We start from the raw sequence: 22174 nt of genomic DNA, 5'->3' as shown, positions 1-22174 counted from the left end.
CCCAGGCAATCTCATCCAGGCAATTTACAGGGTCAGCTTCAGCTCTGGCAGTTTAATTCAGCAGTAGAACATGTGACTTTAGACCAGTTTTAAGGTCTAAAGCTCTATTCAGTTTTAAGGTCTAAAGCTCTATTCTTTTAAGCTCTATTCAGGTATAGGAGAAGGCATGTAAACAAGAAACAGTGCTGAGCTGAAAAGCAAGGTGCTAGCAGGTTACTAGTGTACCTGATGAGAACACTAAAGATCGTGGACTGGGTACAGGATCCTGAGCCCAACTCTACGTTTGGTGGCTTTTTCAGTGGGTCATCGTATTTGGAAGCAGGGTATGTATTTAACCTCTCTAGGGCATGTTGAACCTTTGCATCTGTTGCCTTAGTTTTAATAAATCAGTGATATTATTTAAGAACCATAGAATACAAGGGCCCTGGAAAGAGGCAATGCCATTCTACAAGCAGTGCACCTCCATATTAAGGCATATTAACAATCACAAGAAATATAAACTTAAATAAATAGAGGCACCACTGGCCAGGCAAATATTTTGTTACGCTTTCTGTTGCAAATGTGTTTGAAATGTCCATGCTTATTTGGGAAAAAAATCTTTGCAATTAGGGTTGAGCCTATTATACTTCCCTATTAACACACATGATCGATTGATGAAAGAGCATGCTGTTATAATGCAAATTGCACCCCCCCACACACACACACACACAACAAAGCAGAGAATCCTGATAGTTATGCTTACACAATAAAAACTAGTCTTACATTTACTGACATGGCCATCATAAATTTTACATGTAGCCTTGGACTGAAACAGATCTCTCATATTTCATTCTTTACAGACACTTTAAATCCCTTGTCTGACATTTTAAATCCACCATGTCGATTCCAATACACATCACCAAGAAAGAGCTCCTATAAAATGCCTGCCTTTTCTTGTTTGCATGACAAAAAGAGAATAGTAAATCCAGCAATTGAAGCAGATAATCACCATTGTGTGAAGAAGACTTCAATCCACATTTTTCTTTCTTTCTAACTGATTTCAACTGTCTGTTTGCTTAATAATTTTATATTACCTGTGGAGCTCATAAATCTGCTTCCAATACACATTTGACATTAAAGGGCTTTCACTCTATTAGACTGGACATCAGAAATGAAAAGAAGGCACCTTCTAACTGTGAGGCCCTCACTGAAAATGCCCTACCAGAAGGGTTTACTTATTGTGAGTACCTAACAGGTCTTAACTCATATCACTCAAGTCAATATAAGGAATGAGCTGCCAATTAAGAACTTTATTTGCACTCCTGGGTAGAGTCCTTCTGTTATGTGGTGCTAAAAGTAGTTAAAGCACACACTTGCTTTGTTCAGGAATAAATCCTGAGGCCAGCCTACTACACAATGAGATTTACACTTTATCAAAAGTGGGGTACCATATGTGGGGATACTGTGTGTGTTATATTTTCAGAATACACAAAAGTGCCGTGTGATCAACAAGCTATTGAGGCTCTGTTCATATATATGTCCAAAGGTGGTTGGGGTAGAGTAGGGGGAGTTGCATTAGCCTTGGTTTGTTGTTGTTGTTCAGTTGTTCAGTCATGTCCGACTCTTCGTGACCCCATGGACCATAGCACGCCAGGCCTTCCTGTCCTGCGCTCTCTCCCAGAGGGTGCTCAAGTTCATATTCATTGCATCGGTGATGCTATCTAGCCATCTCATCCTCTGCCATCCCCTTCTTCTTTTGCCTTCAGTCTTTCCCAGCATCAGGGTCTTTTCCAGAGAGTTTTCTCTTTGCATTAGATGGCCAAAATATTTGAACTTCAGCTTCAGTATCTGTCCTTCCAATGAGCACTCAGGGTTGATTTCCTTTAGGATGGACTGATTTGACCTCCTTGCAGTCCAGGGCACTCGTAAGAGTCTTCTCCAGCACCACAGTTCAAAAGCATCAATTCTTCGGTGCTCAGCCTTCCTTATAGTCCAGCTCTCACAGCCATACATTACTACTGGGAAAACCATAGCTTTGATTAGACGGACCTTTGTCGGCAAGGTGATGTCTCTGCTTCTTACTATGCTGTCTAGGTTGGCCATAGCTTTCCTCCCAAGGAGCAAGCGTCTTTTAATTTCATGGCTACAGTCACCGTCTGTGGTGATCTTGGAGCCCAAGAAAGTAAAATCTGTCACTGCTTCCATTTCTTCCCCTTCTATATGCCAGGAAGTGATGGGGCCAGATGCCATGATCTTAGTTTTTTTAATGTTGAGTTTCAAACCAGCTTTTGTACTCTCCGCTTTCACCCTCAACAAGAGGCTCTTGAGATCCTCTTTGCTTTCTGCCATTAGGGTGGTATCGTCTGCATATCAGAGGTTGTTGATAATTCTCCCAGCAATCTTAATTCCGACCTCTGATTCATCCAACCCGGCATTTCTCATGATGTACTCTGCATATAAGTTAAATAAGCAGGGTGACAATATGCAGACTTGTCGTACTCCTTTCCCAATTTTGAACCACTCGGTTGTTCCATGTCTGGTTCTTACTGTTGCTTCTTGACCCTCGTACAGGTTTCTCAGGAGACAGGTAAGGTGGTCTGGTACTCCCATCACTTTAAGAATTTGCCACAGTTTGTTGTGATCCACACAATCAAAGGCTTTAGCGTAGTCAATGAAGCAGAAATAGACGTTTTTCTGGAATTCTCTTGCTTTCTCCATGATGCAGCGAATGTTGGCGATTTGATCTCTAGTTCCTCTGCCTCTTCGAAACCCAGCTTGTACTTCTGGTAGTTCTCGGTTCGCATACTGCTGAAGCCTAACTTGTAGGATTTTGAGCATAACCTTGCTGGCATGTGAAATGAGCGCAATTGTGCGGTAGTTTGAACACTCTTTGGCGTTGCCCTTCTTTGGAATTGGAATGTAAACTGACCTTTTCCAGTCTTGTGGCCACTGTTGAGTGTTCCAGATTTGTTGGCATATTGAATGCAGCACTTTAACAGCATCATCTTTTAGGATTTTAAATAGCTCAGCTGGAATACTGTCATCTCCACTAGCTTTGTTGTTACTAATGCTTCCTAAGGCCCACTTGACTTCACTTTCTAGGATGTCCGGCTCAAGTTCAGTGACCGCACTATCATGGCTATCAGGGACATTCAGATCTTTCCTGTATAGTTCTTCTGTGTATTCTTTCCACCTCTTCTTAATCTCATCTGCTTCTGTTAGGTCCCTGCCTTCTTTGTCCTTTATCATGCCAGTCTTTGCACAAAACGTTCCCTTGAGATCTCCGATTTTCTTGAAGAGATCTCTAGTCTTTCCCATTCTGTTGTTTTCCTCGATTCCTTTGCATGGTTCATTTAAGAAGGCCTTCTTGTCTCTCCTTGCTATTCTCTGGAACTCTGCATTCAGTTGGATATATCTTCCCCTTTCTCCCTTGCTTTTCGCTTCCCTTCTTTCCTCAGCTACTTGTAAAGCCTCCTCAGACAGCCACTTTGCTTTCTTGCATTTCTTTTTCTTTGGGATGGATTTCGTTGCTGCCTCCTGAACAATGTTACGGACCTCCGTCCATAGTTCCTCAGGCACTCTGTCTATCAGGTCTAATCCCTGAAATCTATTCCTCACCTCCACTGTATATTCATCAGGGATATGATTTAGGTCATACCTGAATGGTTTAGTGGTTTTCCCTACGTTCTTCAATTTAAGCCGAAATTTTGCAACAAGAAGCTCATGATCTGAGCCACAGTCAGCTCCAGGTTTTGTTTTTACTGACTGTATAGAGCTTCTCCATCTTTGGCTGCAAAGGACATAATCAATCTGATTTCGATATTGACCATCTGGTGATGTCCATGTGTAGAGTCGCCTCTTGTGCTGTTGGAAAAGAGTGTTTGCTATGATCAGCATGTTCTCTTGGCAAAACTCTATTAGCCTTTGTCCTGCTTCATTTTGTACACCAAGGCCATGCTTGCCTGTTATCCCGGTGATTTCTTGACTTCCTACTTTAGCATTCCAATCCCCTATGATGAAGAGGACATCTTTTTTTGGTGTTAGTTCTAGAAGGTGTTGTAGGTCTTCATAGAACCGATCAACCTCAGCTTCTTCGGCCTCAGTGTTTGGGGCATAGACTTGAATTACTGTGATGTTGAATGGTTTGCCTTGGATTCGTACTGAGATCATTCTATCGTTTTTAAGATTGTACCCCAGTACTGCTTTTCCCACCCTTTTGTTGACTATGAGTGCTACTCCATTTCTTCTAAGGGATTCTTGCCCACAATAGTAGATATGATGGTCACTTAATTAAATTCGCCCATGCCTGTCCATTTTAGTTCACTGATTCCCAAGATGTCGATGTTCAGTCTTGCCATCTCATGTTTGACCACCTCCAGCTTACCTTGATTCATTGATCTGACATTCCAGGTTCCTAAACAATATTGTTCTTTACAGCATCGGATTTTCTTTTCACCACCAGACACATCCACAGCTGAGTGTCCTTTCGGCTTTGGCCCAGCCGCTTCACTCTTTCTGGCACTACTTGGAAATACCCTCTGCTCTTCAGCAGTAGTATATTGGACACCTTCCGTCCTGAGGGGCTCATCTTCCGGTGTCATCTCTTTTAGCCTTGTGTTACGTTCCATGGGGTTTTCTTGGCAAGAATACTGGAGTGGGTTGCCATTTCCTTCTCCAGTGGACCATATTTTGTGAGCACTCTCTGCCATGACCTGTCCGTCTTGGGTGGCCCTGCACGGCATAGCTTATGGCTTCACTGAGTTACACAAGCCCCTTCGCCACAACAAGGCAGTGATCCATGAAGGGGATTTAACCAATTTAACCAATTTAGCCTTGGTTAAAAGATCACTATCATCATGGGCCTTATTTAAAAATGATAATTTGAGTTACCCTGTAAAGGTTTGCAAAATCAATGCAGTAAATTACTACACAAAAATTAATAATATCTGAAAAATATTTTTTGGAATATGCATTGTGATATTCTGGAGTGCTGTAAAAACGAAAGAGTCTTGATTTGAATAATATGTAATATCGCTGGCTTGACTAGAAGAAATAAGGAGAAATAATGGACAGATTTGGGAGAAAGAAGTCAGAGAGGCTCCAGAGACTAAAGAGTGCTAGCAATTCTTTGCAGAAGCCAAGCTACATCCACAGAAAGGAATATCTTCTTCAAGTCAAAATTCTTACCTCATTCCTAGAAATCCCAGAATAGATCATATGGGAATATGTCTTACATAGCAATTTTCATTTACAAACCCTCTGGTCACCTCTGAGATGCTGGTCAATGTTATTCCTCTTCTCATTCATGCTTGCTTTCTACCAGCAAAACTCAAAACCCCAAAGAGTTCAAAATATCAACTGTGCACTTCAGTCTTGCTGTTGTTGGGGACTACCTAAAGAAAACCTTGTTACTTTCGCACATTAAAAATTTCCCACATGAAGACATTTCTCGGTAGGAATTAATACATTACATGTGTATGTAGATGATATGGTGTAGTCATGTTAGATGAGTACTTATGATAAGAGCAACGTTTGGCTGCACTAACATCCATCACAACATTACAACTTCATTACAGATGGTCGTTATAAGAATTGTGCAACATTAAGAATTTGTGCCTGAGTATTCATGTTTTCCTTTTCACTTGCCATCCCTTTTTTCTTTCCTGACGTGTCTTTATATTATAAGCCTGACAGCTTTTTTCCTGCAATCACCCTGCCTCAAACACTGGATTTTATGGGGGTCTCAATGGTGTCATCTACCATTTGTAACCCTTCCATGTTTTGCCACCACTTCTTCCATATTTTTTCTTACTGGAAAAAAAAAACATTAAGGAGGGAAAGGTATAATAGCTGCATGATGTCTTTTGATTGGTAGTACTAGGCCTCTGTCTAGAAGTAGCCATGGAATAATTTAATATCATCTGCAAACTTGGCCTCCTCACTGTTCACCTCTAACTTCAGATCATTTATGAACCAGGGAAAAAGTATCAAACTTAACGTAGACACTTGGGAGACCTCACTTCTTAAATCTTTCTGTTGGAGGAAGTGTCCATTTATTCCTACTCTCTGCTTTCTGTTCTTTAACCAGTTACTGATCCATAAGAGAACCATCCTCTTATCACATGTCTGCTAAATTTACTCAGAAGTGATTGGTGAGGACTTTGTCAAATGCTTTTTTAAAGTTCAACTGTACACTGTCTACCCAGTATTTACTGCATCACGCCTGTCCACATGCTTGCTGACACTCTGGAAGAAGTCATTGGCTGCATTTGCATGCAATGGGGAGCCAGAATTCCAGAATCCTGGCTATGAATGAGCTCTGTGCTGGTGCATGCAGCCCTTTTGCTCCCACTTGGTTCCTCCCACCAGTGGGAACAGCTGAACTAACCAGAATGTCATGACCTTTAGCCCTTGGACCTTCCAGTGTGCAGCAGAAGATTTTGATGAAGCTGAGGCACAGGCTACTTCCTCAGTGATAGAACAGTCACTTCCTTATTCTGGGCCCTCCTGACCAGAGGAGACAGTCTTGCCATCATCCTTTGACTCAGAGAAAGAGTCTGCTACAGAACCTCCATCTCCCCAGCCTCGAAGAAGTCTCAGACTACAAAATCCAGTGAGGGGCCAATTAGTTCCTCTGGGAGGGGTGGAGCTGACTACACTATAGGTCTTGTTAGCCTACATAAGGCTTCAATTGGCTTAGGCTCCCTGCTGAGACAACATCCTCCTATTTTTGTAGTAGGAGAGAGTTCCAACCAGTAGGACCCACTTGGAGCTATCCAAGGTTGTATTTTCTTCTTGCCTTGTTCTGACTGCCATCAGATGCTACCAGCTTCCCCTACTGGAAAGTACTTCCCCTACTTCCCCAGGTTCCTCAAGGGACCACAGAACAGGACACAGAAAATGAAAGCTTAGTATGTTGTCTGAAATGGGGCTCCTGACTTTTTGCTCCCAAACAAACCAGAATTTGTAGACTAAGAACAAACCCTGGCTTGCAATCCTGGCTTGTAAGGGGTGCAACAAGCCAGGATCCCTGGTTGGGTCTACATGATAAGCTTTCATTTCTGGTTAGTTTAGCCACTGGTGGGTGGACCTGAGTGGGAGGGAACCATCAATGCACACATTGGTTTTAGTAATCCAGGATTCTCCAGAATTATGGCTTACTGTTGCATGTCAACATGACTTTAGTGAAACAAGATTTACCTTTGCAGAAGCCAAGTTGATTCTTCTACAGGAAGATCTGTTTTTCTACATGCCTAATAAGTTTATCTTTAACAATGCCTTCCATTACTGAGGAAAGAATAATAGTTTATCCTTTCCAAAGGAATGTACAATGCAGATATTTTAAATGATATATCAAAATCTTAAACCCAGAAAGATTTTCTCATGACTCTTATGTGTCAGTGGGGCTCCTGCCTGAAGTTGTTCACAAGTCTGTCCCGACCCCTCTGACAACATGGATCATTTGTTAGGTGGCAGGGAGGAAACAGGGAGTTCTGGCCAGTTGCTTCACAAATACAGACCCCGGCACCAGTATGTGCTAAGTACATCAGAAAGGCAAAGTAACACTGAACATCTGGTCAGGAGGAGTGTGTGAGCAGTATGGAACCACTGCACACCCTGGTGGTGGACACAGAGATGTTTACACACTTGCATGCCCAGGTCACTTCTGTGCAAGGATGAGGGTTGGATCAAGAACGGCAATCTGTGTAAGAAATGGTTGGCTGTGTAATGTTATGGACAGCCTCATAAATAAATATCTGAAACTAATGTAACATGGTCTCTTTAATCCTGCATTCCTCACCCTATGCACATAATAAGTGTAATTCAGCAGCTCTGATGTTGAAACAGAGGCTTCCCTATTCTAGTTGATGCTTCACTTCACAGCACAAGGGAGAGTGCATGGGGGATCTGGCATTCCCCACCTGGATGCTTTTTGACCTACCTGCTTTTTTGTTTAATGCACAGGTCCTTCTTATTTTTAATATCATATTCATTAGGGTGGGGTAGGCAACCTGGTGACTTTCAGATGTTTTGGACTACAGCTCCCATAAGCCCCAGCCAGAATGGTGAATTGCCAGGGATTATGGGACTTGTAATCCAAAATATCTGGAGGATGCCTGGTTGCCTGCTCCTCCCTTAGGATCTTAAAATAAAGGTAGTAATCCTAGAAAAGCAAAGTATTCACCTTCATAGCCAATGCCTTCAAAGAGAATAGGAAGTCCCCATGCATTCAGGGCTTTAGATCTCAATCATGATCTAGAAAGAAATTCCTTGATTTCACTGGAGTGCCCCATATGCCTGTCATAGTCTCAATCCAGCAGTACTAGGAAATATACAGAGATTCTGGTATGCACATGGATTCTGATGCACAGCAGGATAGTAAAAACAAAGATAGCAAAAAATTCTAAAGGATTTCTCCAAATTGAGTGAATGGCCATGAAAATGGCAAATGCAGTTCAATGTAAGTAAGTATAAAATGAGGCACACTGGGGCAAAGAACAAAACAAAAAACCTAACTTTACATATACACTGATAGGATCTGAGCTAGCTGTGACTGATCAAGAAAGATATCTTGGTGTTGTAGTGGACAGCTCAGTGAAAACATTGACCTAGTGTGCAGCAGCTGTGGAAAAGGCAAATTCTATGCAAAAGATCCATAGGAAAGGACCAAAAATAAAACTGCCAGTATTATAATGCTTTTGTACAAACTAAGGTGTGACCACGCTTGGAATACTGTGTCCAGCTCTGGTGGCTGCATCTCTGAAAGGGACGTGACAGAGGTTTATAAAACTGCATGTTGTAGAGAAAGTGGAAATGTTTTTCTCCCTCTCTCATGATATCAAAAGCCGGGGTCATCCAATGAAGCTGAATGGAGATTCAACACATACACTATGGATTTTGCTACTTAGATGGCTTTAAAAGGGGATTAGACATATTCATGGGGGATAAAGCTATCAATGGCTACTAGTCATGATTGGTAGATGCTACCTCTAGAATCAGAGGCAACATGCCCCCAAATAGCAATTGCTGGGGAACAACAGTAGGAAAAAGCTATTGCCTCATGCCCTCCTCATGGGCTTCCCTTGAGCATCTGGCTGGCCAGTGGGGTATCTGGCTGGCCTATGTGGCAAACAGGATGCTGGACTAAATAGGCCTTTGGTCTGATCCTGCAGGCCTCTTTTTATGTTCTTATTTTTCAATATAGCCTTGCACTTGGAGAAACTTTTTTGTTGACAGCTCTCTGATTTGTATAAATGGAGATACCAGAGAGGCAAACAAGTTAAACTTTCCGAAACAATAACTCCACAGGAAAGAAGTCCATTCATCTTAAGTTTGCCCCTACTCAAAGGCAGTCATCATCTGCAATAATTGGTGTTACTGGAGTAATGAGATTTTACAGGCTTCATTCCTGAAAAAACAACCCATTACATTTCAGACAGCAACAAGGCATACACAATACAGCTTAAAATAAACCTCACATACTATACTTAAAATTACAGGAGGCCATAATAAAAATCATGCAAATAGCCTTTTAAAAATGCTCCATCTGTATATTTTTAGACACCTAAAATTCAAAAATACCCTCTCTGGTTCAAGGAGATAAACCACCAAAGTGTTATAATTAATGCCTATTTGACAGCAACAATGTAGTTATAATTCACAAACTCGGTTAAAGAAAATATTTGGACTAGAAAGATTATTCTGGAGAATATTATTTTAATATCTCTTGTTAGGAGACTCATTTTTTAAAAAATTGCCTGATACATTATAATCTGCTCCATCTTTATCACAAAAGCTCTGGAAGATATCCTTGCCTTCTGCATGAGACATGTTGAGTTGAGTGTGTTGGTGATGTATGTGTACACCATAAGATTTGTACCCTGCAGAAATGCAGTTTAGGTTGCAATCCTATAGCCACTTACCTGGGAGTAAGCCTCCTTGGTTTATATCTGAGTAGACATGCATAGAATTGCACGGTTAGTCACTTTGAAAATTGTCGTCTTTTCATTGGAATCCACAAGACTTTTGTGCAACGTTTGCTGGTTTATGAAGCAGGATCTAATAATAGTAGAAATCAAAGTGACTTAACAATACCCACCCACATACCAAACCCATATATTTACTGGAGGAAAAACCGTTGCAGCAACACACTTCAAACATCATCCTGTCCACATGTTTTCCTTGTGTAGGGGAGAGTGTCTCAGGCAGATGAGTGGGGAAATACGATGAATGAAGCAGGCCTGAGATGTTTATATTTTGGTTCACTGAGAGGTTTTGGAACACACGATGTTCTAAATATTCCTGGATTATGTTTACAGCACTGGGAGGTGTTACTATTGCTTGGTTATATCAAAGGGGATGTAACACTTCCAGTCCTCAGCCTCACTTCGGCTTGTGGAATTTGTTATGCCTGTGGTATCAGACTCGCTATATAAAGCCATCGGAGTAGTTCTCCTTCCCATTCAGGCAGCTTGCAGCCTCACAGAGCATTCTCTTCTCTGCCAAGAACAGCTTGCGCCGAGGAGGGAGATTTAAGGGACTTTCCCCCACGTTTGATTGATAGGCAAAGGATGGCCATGAGCCTTAGGTGGGCCTGGATGATAACCTGTGCCCTCTTCATAGCTGCCACTGCCAGTGGATTTACCCAGAAAGGTCTCGAGCAGATATTGCTGGAAAAATTAGGGCTTCCTGAAGTCCCCACCTTTCAGAGGACCGACCTGGAGAATTTGATCATTCCACAGAATATAAGGAATAAATACATTTCCATGCTGAAGCGTCACCGAGTGAAGCGGAGGGCACTGCCAAGTCTAGCCGGGATCCTGAGAGGAATTCCAGGCAATGCAGGTAAACATCGCTGCGATTCTTACAGGGAATTCAAAGCAAACCCTCAGCCCTAAATGGAAAGCCATGTCTTCTCTGAGACTTCATAGATTTCACCTGTTTCATAAACTAAGTGCAAATCACTGAGATGAAGTCTCTGAGACATCGAGAGCCAAATGTATACCCAAAGATTACATTTGCAGCTTGCAATTTTTCTGTATATATAAAATATTTGTCATCAAAGGGATGATAAGGTGGTGGTGTGTGAAAAGGCTTGCTTAACAATTAAAGCATGACAAGATTGATTTCAGGAAATGTTATGCCTCTTGAATAATTTTCCATTGCATTATATCATTATATTGCCATATTTAAACTCAGTGGAGGCTGGTGACCCCAATGTCAGTGGGGTAGTGGATCCACTGCTTTGCACCTTGAATAGCTCCTTTAAAGTTCTGACTGAAACCCAGAGTGAATTCACCACCCTACTGACATTGGAGCCACCAGCCTCCACTATTTAAACCAGGCATAGTAGTCAGACATTGAATCTGTTAGAAATTAACTTTTCACAAGATAAATTGGCATCACTTTCCTTACATGCAGCACAATCCAAAATGTGTTTACTCAGAAGTAAGATTTGGTGGGTCCAAGGGACTTATTCCCAAGTAAAGGTGTGTTGGGTTGGAGTCTGACAGCTCAATCCTATGCATGTCTACTCAAAAGTAAGTCTTAATGAGTTCAGTGGGACTTATTCTCAGGTAAGCATGTACAGGATTGTAGCCTGTTTCTGCTAATTCTATTTGTACTTTTAAAAACAAGTGGAATGTTTAAAATAGGAATACAATGAAGGGGAAATAAGGCAACCACTTACTGTATAGTTGCTGTTTTTGTTTTTAGATCCTACATTATGGTTCTACACATTTGTGGTCTCCAGCTATGTGGTGAGCTGAACTATACCATTTCCCAACAACCAAGGAAGAGTGAGGAATGTGCTAACATTCAGCTTGCATGCAATGTTTTTCAGCAGTACCTATGTAGTACATGGCTGTCCACTGGAAAGGCTTCAGGAGGGGACCGGGTGCCCCCCTGAATGTGTTGGACTACAGCTGCCATCATCCGCAGCCAGTATGCTAATTGACCATGCCGGCTGGGGTGAGTGGAGTTGTAGTCCAACAAATCTGGAGAGCACCAGGTTGGTGAAGGCTGATTTAGAGTACAATTCTCTTCCCTGAGGGAATGTCCAGAGGGCAACATTACATGATCTCCGTTCAGTGTTTGGGTACTAAACTAGTAACTCAGGAAACACTGTATGAAGGAAAGGGGCTGGGGGGGAAAGCAGGTGCCCTTTTCACTGAACCGAAATAGGATTCCTGCTGTGCAGTTGACCCAGACCACACTGATGCATATTTTTTTAGCACCTGTAGTGTGTGTGAAAGAGGGGCGGGGGAAAGAGAGCTGCAGTGCAGGATGAAGTTAGAGGAATGCTAGGGACTGGATGTGCACTGCATGCACTGGAACAGGTTTCCAACAAATGAAGTAACCACAAAGCTCTTCCTCCTCTTCCTCTTCCTCCTCAAGTTGACTGTACAACTTCATTAGGCAGCTTCTCCCATTGCTCAGCTATTCTTATAAATAGTGCTGTTTCCCAAGTGTTTGACTTACGCTGCCATCCTATGCATGTTTAGACAAGCAAAAAGTCCTACAGTTCTCAGCACGCCCGAGCCTTAAACCCTTTCCTCTGTTATCTGTTATGCAGAACCCAGAGATCAGTGTCCTGAACTGGAAAATAGCATCTTAAAGCTTAAGACTTACACTCTCTTTCCTTTATCTGCTGGGTAGCATATGAAGGAGGACCAGGCCGACCTGATGGCACATTAGAAAAGAGAACGCCTTCCCGAGCACCAAGGGATGCATGTTCTAAAAATGCAGCCTTTCCCAACCAGACACCCTCCAAATGTGTTGGACTACAACCCATATCATCACCAGCCACCAAAGTCCATGCCCTGCTGGCTGGAAATGATGGGAAATGATGGGAGTTGTAGTCCAACACATCTGGAGGGCGCCGGCTTGGGGAAGGCTGTATGTAATGCAACATGGAAGTATAGCATTATTGCTTTTTTCTTCAGTGGGAGGTGGAAACTATGATGAACTTTCTGCTGTTCCCAAATGCACACAGATATTTCAGGAGATGTTCTCTATTCGGATGCCACCCGTCAGAATCTGATCTTCGACATGGAAGGCAGGATACCAGAAAACAGTGAAGTCACCATGGCTGAGCTGAAGCTTTTCAAAAAGCCCCTGGAGAGGAAACACCTGCCAAGCAGGCCGTCTCAGAGGCCGGTCATGAATGCCAGGGTGAGCGTGTACTGGGTGCAGCTTCAGGAGAATGGCACCAACCGGACCTCTTTGATTGATTCCAGGTACGATTGAAGAGACCAGTCGACTGGCTCAGGAAAAGTGCACTTGAATGCTACTATAGTCAATGATGTAGATTCAGAGGAAGAAGGCAAAATTCCCAGCAAAATATAAGACTTCTTTCCTACTTAAAATTGCAAACAAACAAAACAGAGCAGCATGTGTTTTAAGAATATTTTAGGGTTTTAAACTTCATAATCATAAACATATAGAATCATAGGGTTGGAAGGGGCCTACAAGACCATCAAGTCCAACCCCCTGCTCAGTGCAGGAAGCCTGATTGCCAGGCGGTCTCCCATCCAAGTACTAACCAGGGCTGACCCTGCTTAGCTTCTGAGATCAGACAAGATCAGGCACATCCAGCCCTTCGTATAGTTTCTCTTGAGGAATGATCATATCGGGTCTGAAACATAATCCAGAAGAGTGAGGACTTGCCCCACACACCATCCCAGCCTTCCCTAAATGGCATTTCTGTGTCTACTCTAATTCAATGTTGCTAACTTGCATGTGATAGATAACTCATATGATTCCTGCTTCCATCATGTGCTGAAATATCCATCTGCCTTAAATAAGAGAAATCAACATTTGGGCAACATTAAGGCTGCAATCCTCCACTCACTTACTTGGGAGTAAGTCCCATTGATGTCAGTGGGCCAGTTCACACTATTGTTGTTTAGGTGCCCAAGAACAGCCCATGGGTTATGCAAGGGTTATTTAACCCTTGCCAGTTTCTCACCACCACCCCCGGGTTCACATGACACAATGAACCACGGCGACTGCCCGCAGTGGCTTGAATATTCCAAAGGGCAGCTGGCACGCACCGCATCCTACCATGGCTTAATAAGCCATGGAGGTCTGTGGCAATCATGCGAACCAGCCCACTGAGTTCCCACACAAGCGCGGGCATCCTGTTCACTACAATGTAGTGGTTACCTTGTCAGGGACAGTTCTCAAGTCACCTTGAGGATATACACACAGCTGTCCATGATGCTGCACTGCAGGGTTGGCATCAAGAGTAGGCTTGGTTGGGCACCTGCCAAAGGCCCACATCCTAACGGTCCCACTGACAAGAGCCCTCTGGAATCGCTCCTACTCTTCACCATCACAACCTGCTTGCTCACCTGCCTCTTGGTCTGGCCCAGACGACACTGGTGGTGAGAAGGAGGAGGAGTAGATGCCACGGCCTCCTTGCTCACTGGCTCTCTGCCTGTCAAGCAGGCAAATGGTAGCAATGATGAGAAAGAGGATGAGGAATGAGAGCAGCTGGTGACAATGGCGCTGAGAAGGCAGACTCACTGAAGAAGGAGGCCCATTGAAGGTGTCTTGCCCAAAGGCCCTCGAAAACCCCATGCTTGCACTGCACAGGAGTGCTACTCCAAATCAGAGCCCCTGGCTAAAGTTGTGGCTAATACTGCAGTACTTTTAATATTATCCATTAAAAAAAGTAAGTTCATACAACCAAATGGGAATGGGCTCAGTATATCCATGCAGTCACAATTTATGTATTCTATTTAAGATATTTCTCCATCGCCTTTAAGCGCGAAAGCCCTCCCAACAAGGCAGCTCACACAATAAAATCCCATATAATAAAATCCCATTCAATGATCAAACAGCAAAAATTAATCAAAGCAACATACACCAGCAATAAAACATCTAGCCCAGACAGTACTAAAATTTAATGCACGATTGCAGCTAAACAAAACCAAGAGCAGTTTGGCATACAGTAAAGCAATGATTGCTTCAGCTGGCACCCAGCTAGCAGGTGAAGCTGTGTTTTCAATGCCTCTACATATCTGTCTAGAACTGTGGCACAGTCAATATACCAAATGCACAACTGCTGTACCAGGTGTCGTACCAGGAACAAACTGCATGCTAGGTTAAATGCATTGGGTTGGGTCCAGGGTGTGTGCCTTCCATTGGCAGCGGGCTCGGCTCAGGGAAGGTACCTCCGCCTGATTTTCAGTGACCACCTAGAGGGCAGCAGGAGCAAACTCCATTTTATTCTTGTAGTCATGATGATACTATGATTTAAGTGAGCTTACAATGCAAAACTGCACATGCTCAGAGTATTATTATGTTTTTTAGCAGGGTTGGCAAACATTCTACACCAGCCTTCCCCAACCTGGTGCCCTCCAGATGTATTGGACTACAATGCTGGCTGGAATATGCTGGGAGTTGTAGCCCAACACATCTGGAGGGCACCAGGTTGGGGAAGGCTGTTCTACACTATAAGGAATGTAGTTGTAAAGTATGGAATGGCAGTCAGGGGGAAGAGAAATGTTAGTTGTGTACTTCACAACTAAAGTAATCCACAAAGTCCTCTAAAGTGCCCGCCACCCCGCCACCAAGTCATTAAAGCCAGAGTCTAAAATCACCTGGCTGCACCACTGCATACATGTGTTTTTATACCTCAGACATTCCAGGCTGTATCTCCATTGTTAATCCATTTTCTTATTTAGGTTAGTTCCAGTTATGGAGTCTGGCTGGAGGAATTTCGACGTCACCCAAGCTGTGCATTTTTGGCTAAAAGCAAAGAAGCCAGGGCCAATACTCCTGGAGATCTGGATTGAAGGAGAAAGGGTAGGCAGCTATGCCTCTGAAATGGCCAAAGTTGTGCGCTTTACATCTCAGGACCCTTCGGATAAGGCACTGGGAAAACCTGAGTTGGTGCTTTACACTCTCAACCTGGAAATATATGGGTAAGTCTCAAACTGTAACCACATGGTGACCCCTTGTAGTTTTACTATCCTTTCATAAAGATGAAAATATCAGGTAAAGGTTAGATAGTTAAACCCAATCTGAACACGAATAATGGGCTCAAGTTACAGGAAGCCAGATTCGGCTGAACATCAGGAAAAACGTCCTGACTGTTAGAGCAATACGACAATGGAACCAATTACCTAGGGAGATGGTGGGCTCTCGCACACTGGAGGTGTTCAAGACGAGGCTGGACAGCCATCTTTTAGGGATGCTCTGACTTGGATTCCTGCATTGAGCAGGGGGTTGGACTCGATGGTCTTGTAGGCCACTTCCAACCCTACGATTCTATGATTCTATGAACCATGTTTACTCAAAAGAGTTTCAGCTATTGGGTGGTATAGAAAAGTAATAAATAAATAGTAGCTCAGCTCTTTCCAGTGTGTCCTGATTCCCCATCTCAGGGCCAGTGTGTGGTGTAGTGGCAAGGGTGTTGGACTAGGAGCTGGGAGATCCGGGTTCTAGTCCCCACTCGGCCATGGAAGCTCACTGGGTGACTTTGGGCCAGTCACAGACTCTCAGCCCAACCCACCTCACAGGGTTGTTGTTGTGAGGATAAAATGGAGAGGAGGTGGATAATGTAAGCCGCCTTGGGTTCCTTGCAAGAGGAAAAAAAAGGCGGGGTATAAATGCAATAAAATAAAAAATAAATAAAATAAACATAAAATGATTGGTTTTTCTTTTTGACAGAGGACCTGGGGACTGTAACAAAGGAACCTTGACAGAGAAGGCCATCTGCTGCCGACAAGAACATTACATCAATTTCCGAGAGCTTACCTGGACTCAGTATTGGATTATTGAGCCAGCTGGCTACCAGGCTTACCGCTGCATGGGTGGCTGCCGGCAGCCCAAGAACTTGCCGCACCACTTTGGCTATGGAGAGAGAACCTGTGCAGTGGTACAGAGTTCTCCACTTCCCATGATGTATCTTGTCAAGAAAGGAAACTACACAGAAATTGAGGTGGCAGAGTTCCCCAACATGATTGTTGAAAAATGTGGCTGCATCATGGACAATATAGCAGTGGTCTAGCCCCGCACAGACACAAACATGCAGAGACTAGTACTGGTAGTTCTAGCAGGGGTGCAAAAGGTGGCCCAGCTGCAGGGCACTCTTTTCTGACTTGTCAGTGCAGCCAAGGATCTTAGCGCTCTTAATCCTGACCACACATCACCTGTGGCATATTGAATTAGGCTGCTTGTTTTTTGAGCACATTCATAGCATTGTTCTGTGCTGTTCCTCTTTCACCAAAGGAATAAAACTGTGCCGCCACAAATGGAGGTCGTTTCAATTTGGACTTTTCCACAAGAGGCCAAAATAATAGAATTCAGTACCACAGAGCAGCTTGCGTGTATTCTACTGAGTTTTTACTGGGCTTCCGTTTTCTATGGCAGAGCAACAGTGTGAAATGTGATACCAAATTCCACAACAGTTTGTTAATGCTAGTTGAGAGTTGTCCATATCACTGTCCCTTCATGCCAGTTCTTATGTTCTTTTTACTAACAAAATGTGTATCATTAGCATTGCTGGGAGCAGAGCCCGGGTCAAAGGTAGGCATTATTGGGCACCTGCCAAAGGCACACACCCCAGCAGAGGCCCATTGACGAGAGCCCCCCAGAATTGCTTCTCCTCGAAGACTGCAGCCTGCTTGTTCACCTGCCTCTCGTGGTGGTGGTGAGAAGGAGGAGCAGTAGATACCACTGCCTGCTTGCTCTTTGGCTTTTTGCCAGTCAAAGGGGGAAGCAATGATGAGAAAGGGGAGGAGGAGGAATAGCAGCTGGTGACAATGGTACTGAGAAAGGGGACTCCCTGAGAGCGGGGGCCTGGTGAGGGTGTCTTGCTCAAGGCTCCTCAAACAAACATGGAGCTGGCGCTGGGGGGGATCTGTGTGGACAGTAGGCCTCTTTAGGGCAAGGACCATTACAGGATGAAGTTCACACGCACAAGCAGACTCATATTGTGCCTTCCAGAGGATCTCTGTCAGGGACGGAAGACAGATTTACCCTCACTACAACAGTGTCCCCAGGTGCAGTGTCACTTTCTCCTGTAGAAGTGAATGGCTGCTAATCACCCCCATGGGGAAAGGTAAAGAGGTGTACTCAGTGACACAACTTGGGGTGGGCATTGGAATCTATCTGTCCTCAGCCACTGAGAATCAACACTGGTCTCAGCTGCATAGAGCCCAGCCCTGCATCTGCATGGCCTCATCGTGATGTTTGTTCCTTGGTTGCACTAGAACGTGACAGAATGTTGAAAACTCTCTCTTCTAGAGAGAGATGTTAACTGTCCAAACTATTGTCAGAAAATGGTCATTGGCATATTTTATTTATTTTGTAGACATACCACAACATTCCCAGTCTTATGAGCCACTGGATTGAGGTAGGAGTTCACAGGTCAGTTCTTCAGGCCCCAGTGCTGGAATATGGACCTGATCCCAGCTGAAGTGCAGATGAGGCAGCTGTCATTGGCAATGGTGTGTCTCTGCCCTTCCCTTCATGCAGCAGACTGGTGCCGCTGGAGGAGGTTATTCTGAGCACAGACAGCTATGGCCCATTACTATGGCATCTTCCCTGAGTTGTTTAGATGAGCTGTCTAGTCAGTCTGATGCTGGAACTATCATGCACCTGTGTGTCACAGCATTTCTGGGAGAAGAGAGCCAGTGTAACATAGTAGTTAAGAAACTGAGCTGTGAACCAGAAAGTCCCTAGTTCAAATCTCACCTCTGCCATGAACTGGCTAGGTGGCCTTTGGCAAACTACTGTGTCTTGACTCCCTGTCTGCAGTGTGTGGGGAATAATAATATTGGCCTACCTTTTAGGGTTGTTTAAAGGTTTACTGAGACATAGATCAGTTTGTATGATCATTGCAGCCCATCGTGGCTTGTTTAAGCCACAGTGGGTTGTGGGTCGTGCCAGCGCATGCCAGCTGACTTTTGAATATTCATGCCATGACCACGGATTGTTGTGACATCTGAAGCTGGTGGGCTTGGGTTGTTGGCATGGTTAACAAACCACCGACAATCCTAAGACAGCCCATGGTTCTGGGTGGTTTGTTAACCATGGCAACAACCTACCTTTGCTGGGTTTGGATGTAATGGCAAGCCATGGTTGTGGCTTGAATATTCAAAATGGCCACCTGCTCACACCGCACTGCAGTCCACTGTGGCGTAAATAAGCCATGGGGGGGCTGTTTGATCATGTGAACCAGGTCAATTCATCTGAAATGCTCTATCAATGCTATGTGTAATAATTATTATTTATGAAAGTGGCCCAGAACTGCTTCCCCTCTCCTGGATAAAGTGCTTTTTGGGCCACAGATACTAAAGTTGATTAATAAAAAAAATAGGCTTCACAGTGACTGGGTTCAGACAACACACCGGAGCTCATCATGGCTTATTTAACTAAACTCGGGTGTTGTGCAAACCCAGCAAACATGGGTTATGCAAGGGTTAAACAAAACAGGCCATGGGTTATGTGAGGGTTGTTTAACCCTCACATAACCCACACTTGCCTGGTTCACACAACACAACACCCCCTGAGCAGGGGTGGCATATTCAAAATGGCGGCTGCACATGCTGCAGCCTCACTGTGGATTAAATAACCCATGGTGGGATATTGGGTCATGCGAAAGTCCGATTATTGGCCTTTTTGTGGAAAAGTATATTCATTTATGGAATTCCCTCCCCTATGAAATAAGCACAGCCCATCACTATTAATTTTCAAGAGAACTTTTAAGACATTTTTATAATTTTGATCTGCCTTGAATTAAGTGCTACACTTTGACTAATTGTTGCTCCTTTTTAAAAAGGGGTATAGTGTGGTTTCAATCTGTGATTTTATATAGTATTATATTTTGTTATGAGTTTCTTGAATGTTGTCTTGTGAGGGCAATGTGCCCTGAAAGGTAGTTTTTAAATTCTTTAATTAATTAATAAAATAATAATTTGAATGGTCACACAATGACACCAGGTAAATATATTTTTCTAAATGACTGTTGTTGTTCAGTCGTTAAGTTGTGTCCGACTTTTTGTGACCCCATGGACCATAGCACACCAGGCCTTCCTGTCCTCCGCTCTCTCCCGGAGTGTGCTCAAGTTCTTACTCATTGCATTGGTGATGCTAGCTAGCTGTCTCATCCTCTGCAGTCCCCTTCTCCTTTTGCCTTCAATCTTTCCCAGCATCAGGGTCTTTTCCAGGGAGCTTTCCCTTCACATTAGGTGGCGAAAATATTTGAGCTTCAGCTTCAGTATCTGTCCTTCCAATGAGCAGTCAGGGTTGATTTCCTTTAGGATTGACTGATTTGACCTCCTTGCAGTCCAGGGGACTCGTAACAGTCTTCTCCAGCACCACAGTTCAAAAGCATCAATTCTTCGGCACTCAGCCTTCCTTACAGTCCAGCTCTCACAGCTATACATTACTACTGGGAAAACCATAGCTTTGATTATACAAACCTTTGTCGGCAAGGTGATGTCTCTGCTTCTTACTATGCTGTCTAGGTTTGCCATAGCTTTCCTCCCAAGGAGCAAGCGTCTTTTAATTTCATGGCTACAGTCACCGTCTGCGGTGATCTTGGAGCCCAAGAAAGTAAAATCTGTCACTGCTTCCATTTCTTCCCCTTCTAAATGCCAGGAAGTGATGGGGCCAGATGCCATGATCTTAGTTTTTTTAATGTTGAGTTTCAAACCAGCTTTTGCACTCTCCACTTTCACCCTCAACAAGAGGCTCTTTAGATCCTCTTCACTTTCTGCCATTAGGGTGGTATCGTCTGCGTATCTGAGGTTGTTGATAATTCTCCTGGCAATCTTAATTCCGACCTGTGATTCATCCAACCCGGCGTTTCTCATGATGTACTCTGCATATAAATTAAATAAGCAGGGCGACAATATACAGCCTTGTCGTACTCCTTTCCCAATTTTGAACCAATCAGTTGTTCCATGTCTGGTTCTTACTGTTGCTTCTTGACGCCCGTACAGATTTCTCAGGAGACTACTCCCATCTCTTTCAGAATTTGCCAGAGTTTGTTGTGATCCACACAATGACTGTAGAAATAGGTAAATATGCATATAGCAATAAATGTATTTTTCTGTTTCTTTCATCTACCTTTCCTTCATTGTCCAATTGCTCCTTCATATGAGGGATTCGCAAGGTTCTCAAGACAGGACACCAATAAAGGGTACCTAATGTTCTCTTATACTAAAGAGGGCTTGAAAACACTCTTTCCCTTCTTTGAATGCAAGCTTGCAATATAAGGTTTGTATTTGAAGGACAGCACTCTGTACCTTTTCATCTAATGTACCTGAAAAAACCATCTGTTTTTCATTGAAACCATCTGTGGTCATTGCTCCCAATTTGGGATTTCTGTTAAAGCCATACACCATAGTTAATGCCTTGTCCACTTTCACTGTGTAATTTCATGAACATAAATGAAGTTACAGAACCATGGGGTACTGAGCCAGATAAACTCAGTCATTCAAAAACTCTCACTTGTAATTTAGTCCATGTTAGCGTTATGAATAACACACACACACACACGTATCTTTGATTTGAATCTTTAAATATACGCCACACAAAGAATGAATGTTTTAATCCTGATCGGTGAGATAGTTTGGTTTTATGATGGTATGTCAGTTCAAATACTTTTAGTAGAAAAGGCAAAGGTCAAAACAGGTACCATCATAAAACAGATATTTTTGTTGGCCATAAGAAAAAAATTAAAATTTCCTATTAACACCTAATAAAGGTATTGCACTAATATGTATTTTGGAATTTTTAGTACAAAGTGACTCAGATATTTAAAAGAAATATATAAAAATAAGGGCTAAAAAAAATAGTAAGGGATTCCAAAAAAAGGTGGGGATGTGTAATCAGAAGCAGTTTTCATTTTTGCACGAGGTTTTTTGTGTGTGAAGACTGGTGAGCAGGAGAGTGCAAGCACACAGACTGAAATAAAAGATTAAGAATGCAACCCCAGGTATGTTGATGCAGAAGTAAACCTCACTGAGTTCAATGGGACTGGCAGCAATTCTATGCACACTCTGAATGCCATGGGTCTTACTAATGAGTAGACATGCACAGGATTGCACTGTAGAATATCTCTTTAAAAAGATAGTGATGGTGGTGAAAGGGATGAAAGGAGTTGCAAAACATTTTCTTATAATGCTAAGGCTAAGGACAATGGGTTGGATCCAGTCCTCGAGCAAGAAGAAGT

General features: G+C 43.3%; 1 protein-coding gene across 1 annotated transcript; it reads left to right on the top strand.

Annotated features, from left to right (window-relative positions):
• The first annotated feature begins 10565 nt into the window (after nt 1-10565).
• On the top strand, nt 10566-19919 carry LOC146360022 (left-right determination factor 2-like). The gene is made up of 4 exons (XM_084832596.1): nt 10566-10824; nt 12974-13217; nt 15672-15911; nt 16660-19919. The coding sequence occupies exons 1-4, from the start codon at nt 10578-10580 to the stop codon at nt 16997-16999; spliced, it is 1071 nt and encodes a 356-aa protein (XP_084688722.1). The 5' UTR covers nt 10566-10577; the 3' UTR covers nt 17000-19919.
• The last annotated feature ends 2255 nt before the right edge of the window (nt 19920-22174 follow it).

This window comes from Heloderma suspectum, chromosome 1 (assembly GCF_057233095.1).
Source record: "Heloderma suspectum isolate Gila_16-S chromosome 1, 16-S_ref, whole genome shotgun sequence".
Lineage (NCBI taxonomy): Eukaryota > Metazoa > Chordata > Lepidosauria > Squamata > Helodermatidae > Heloderma > Heloderma suspectum.
Note: the sequence above shows the minus strand (reverse complement) of the source record. Positions and strands in the feature narration are given on the sequence as shown.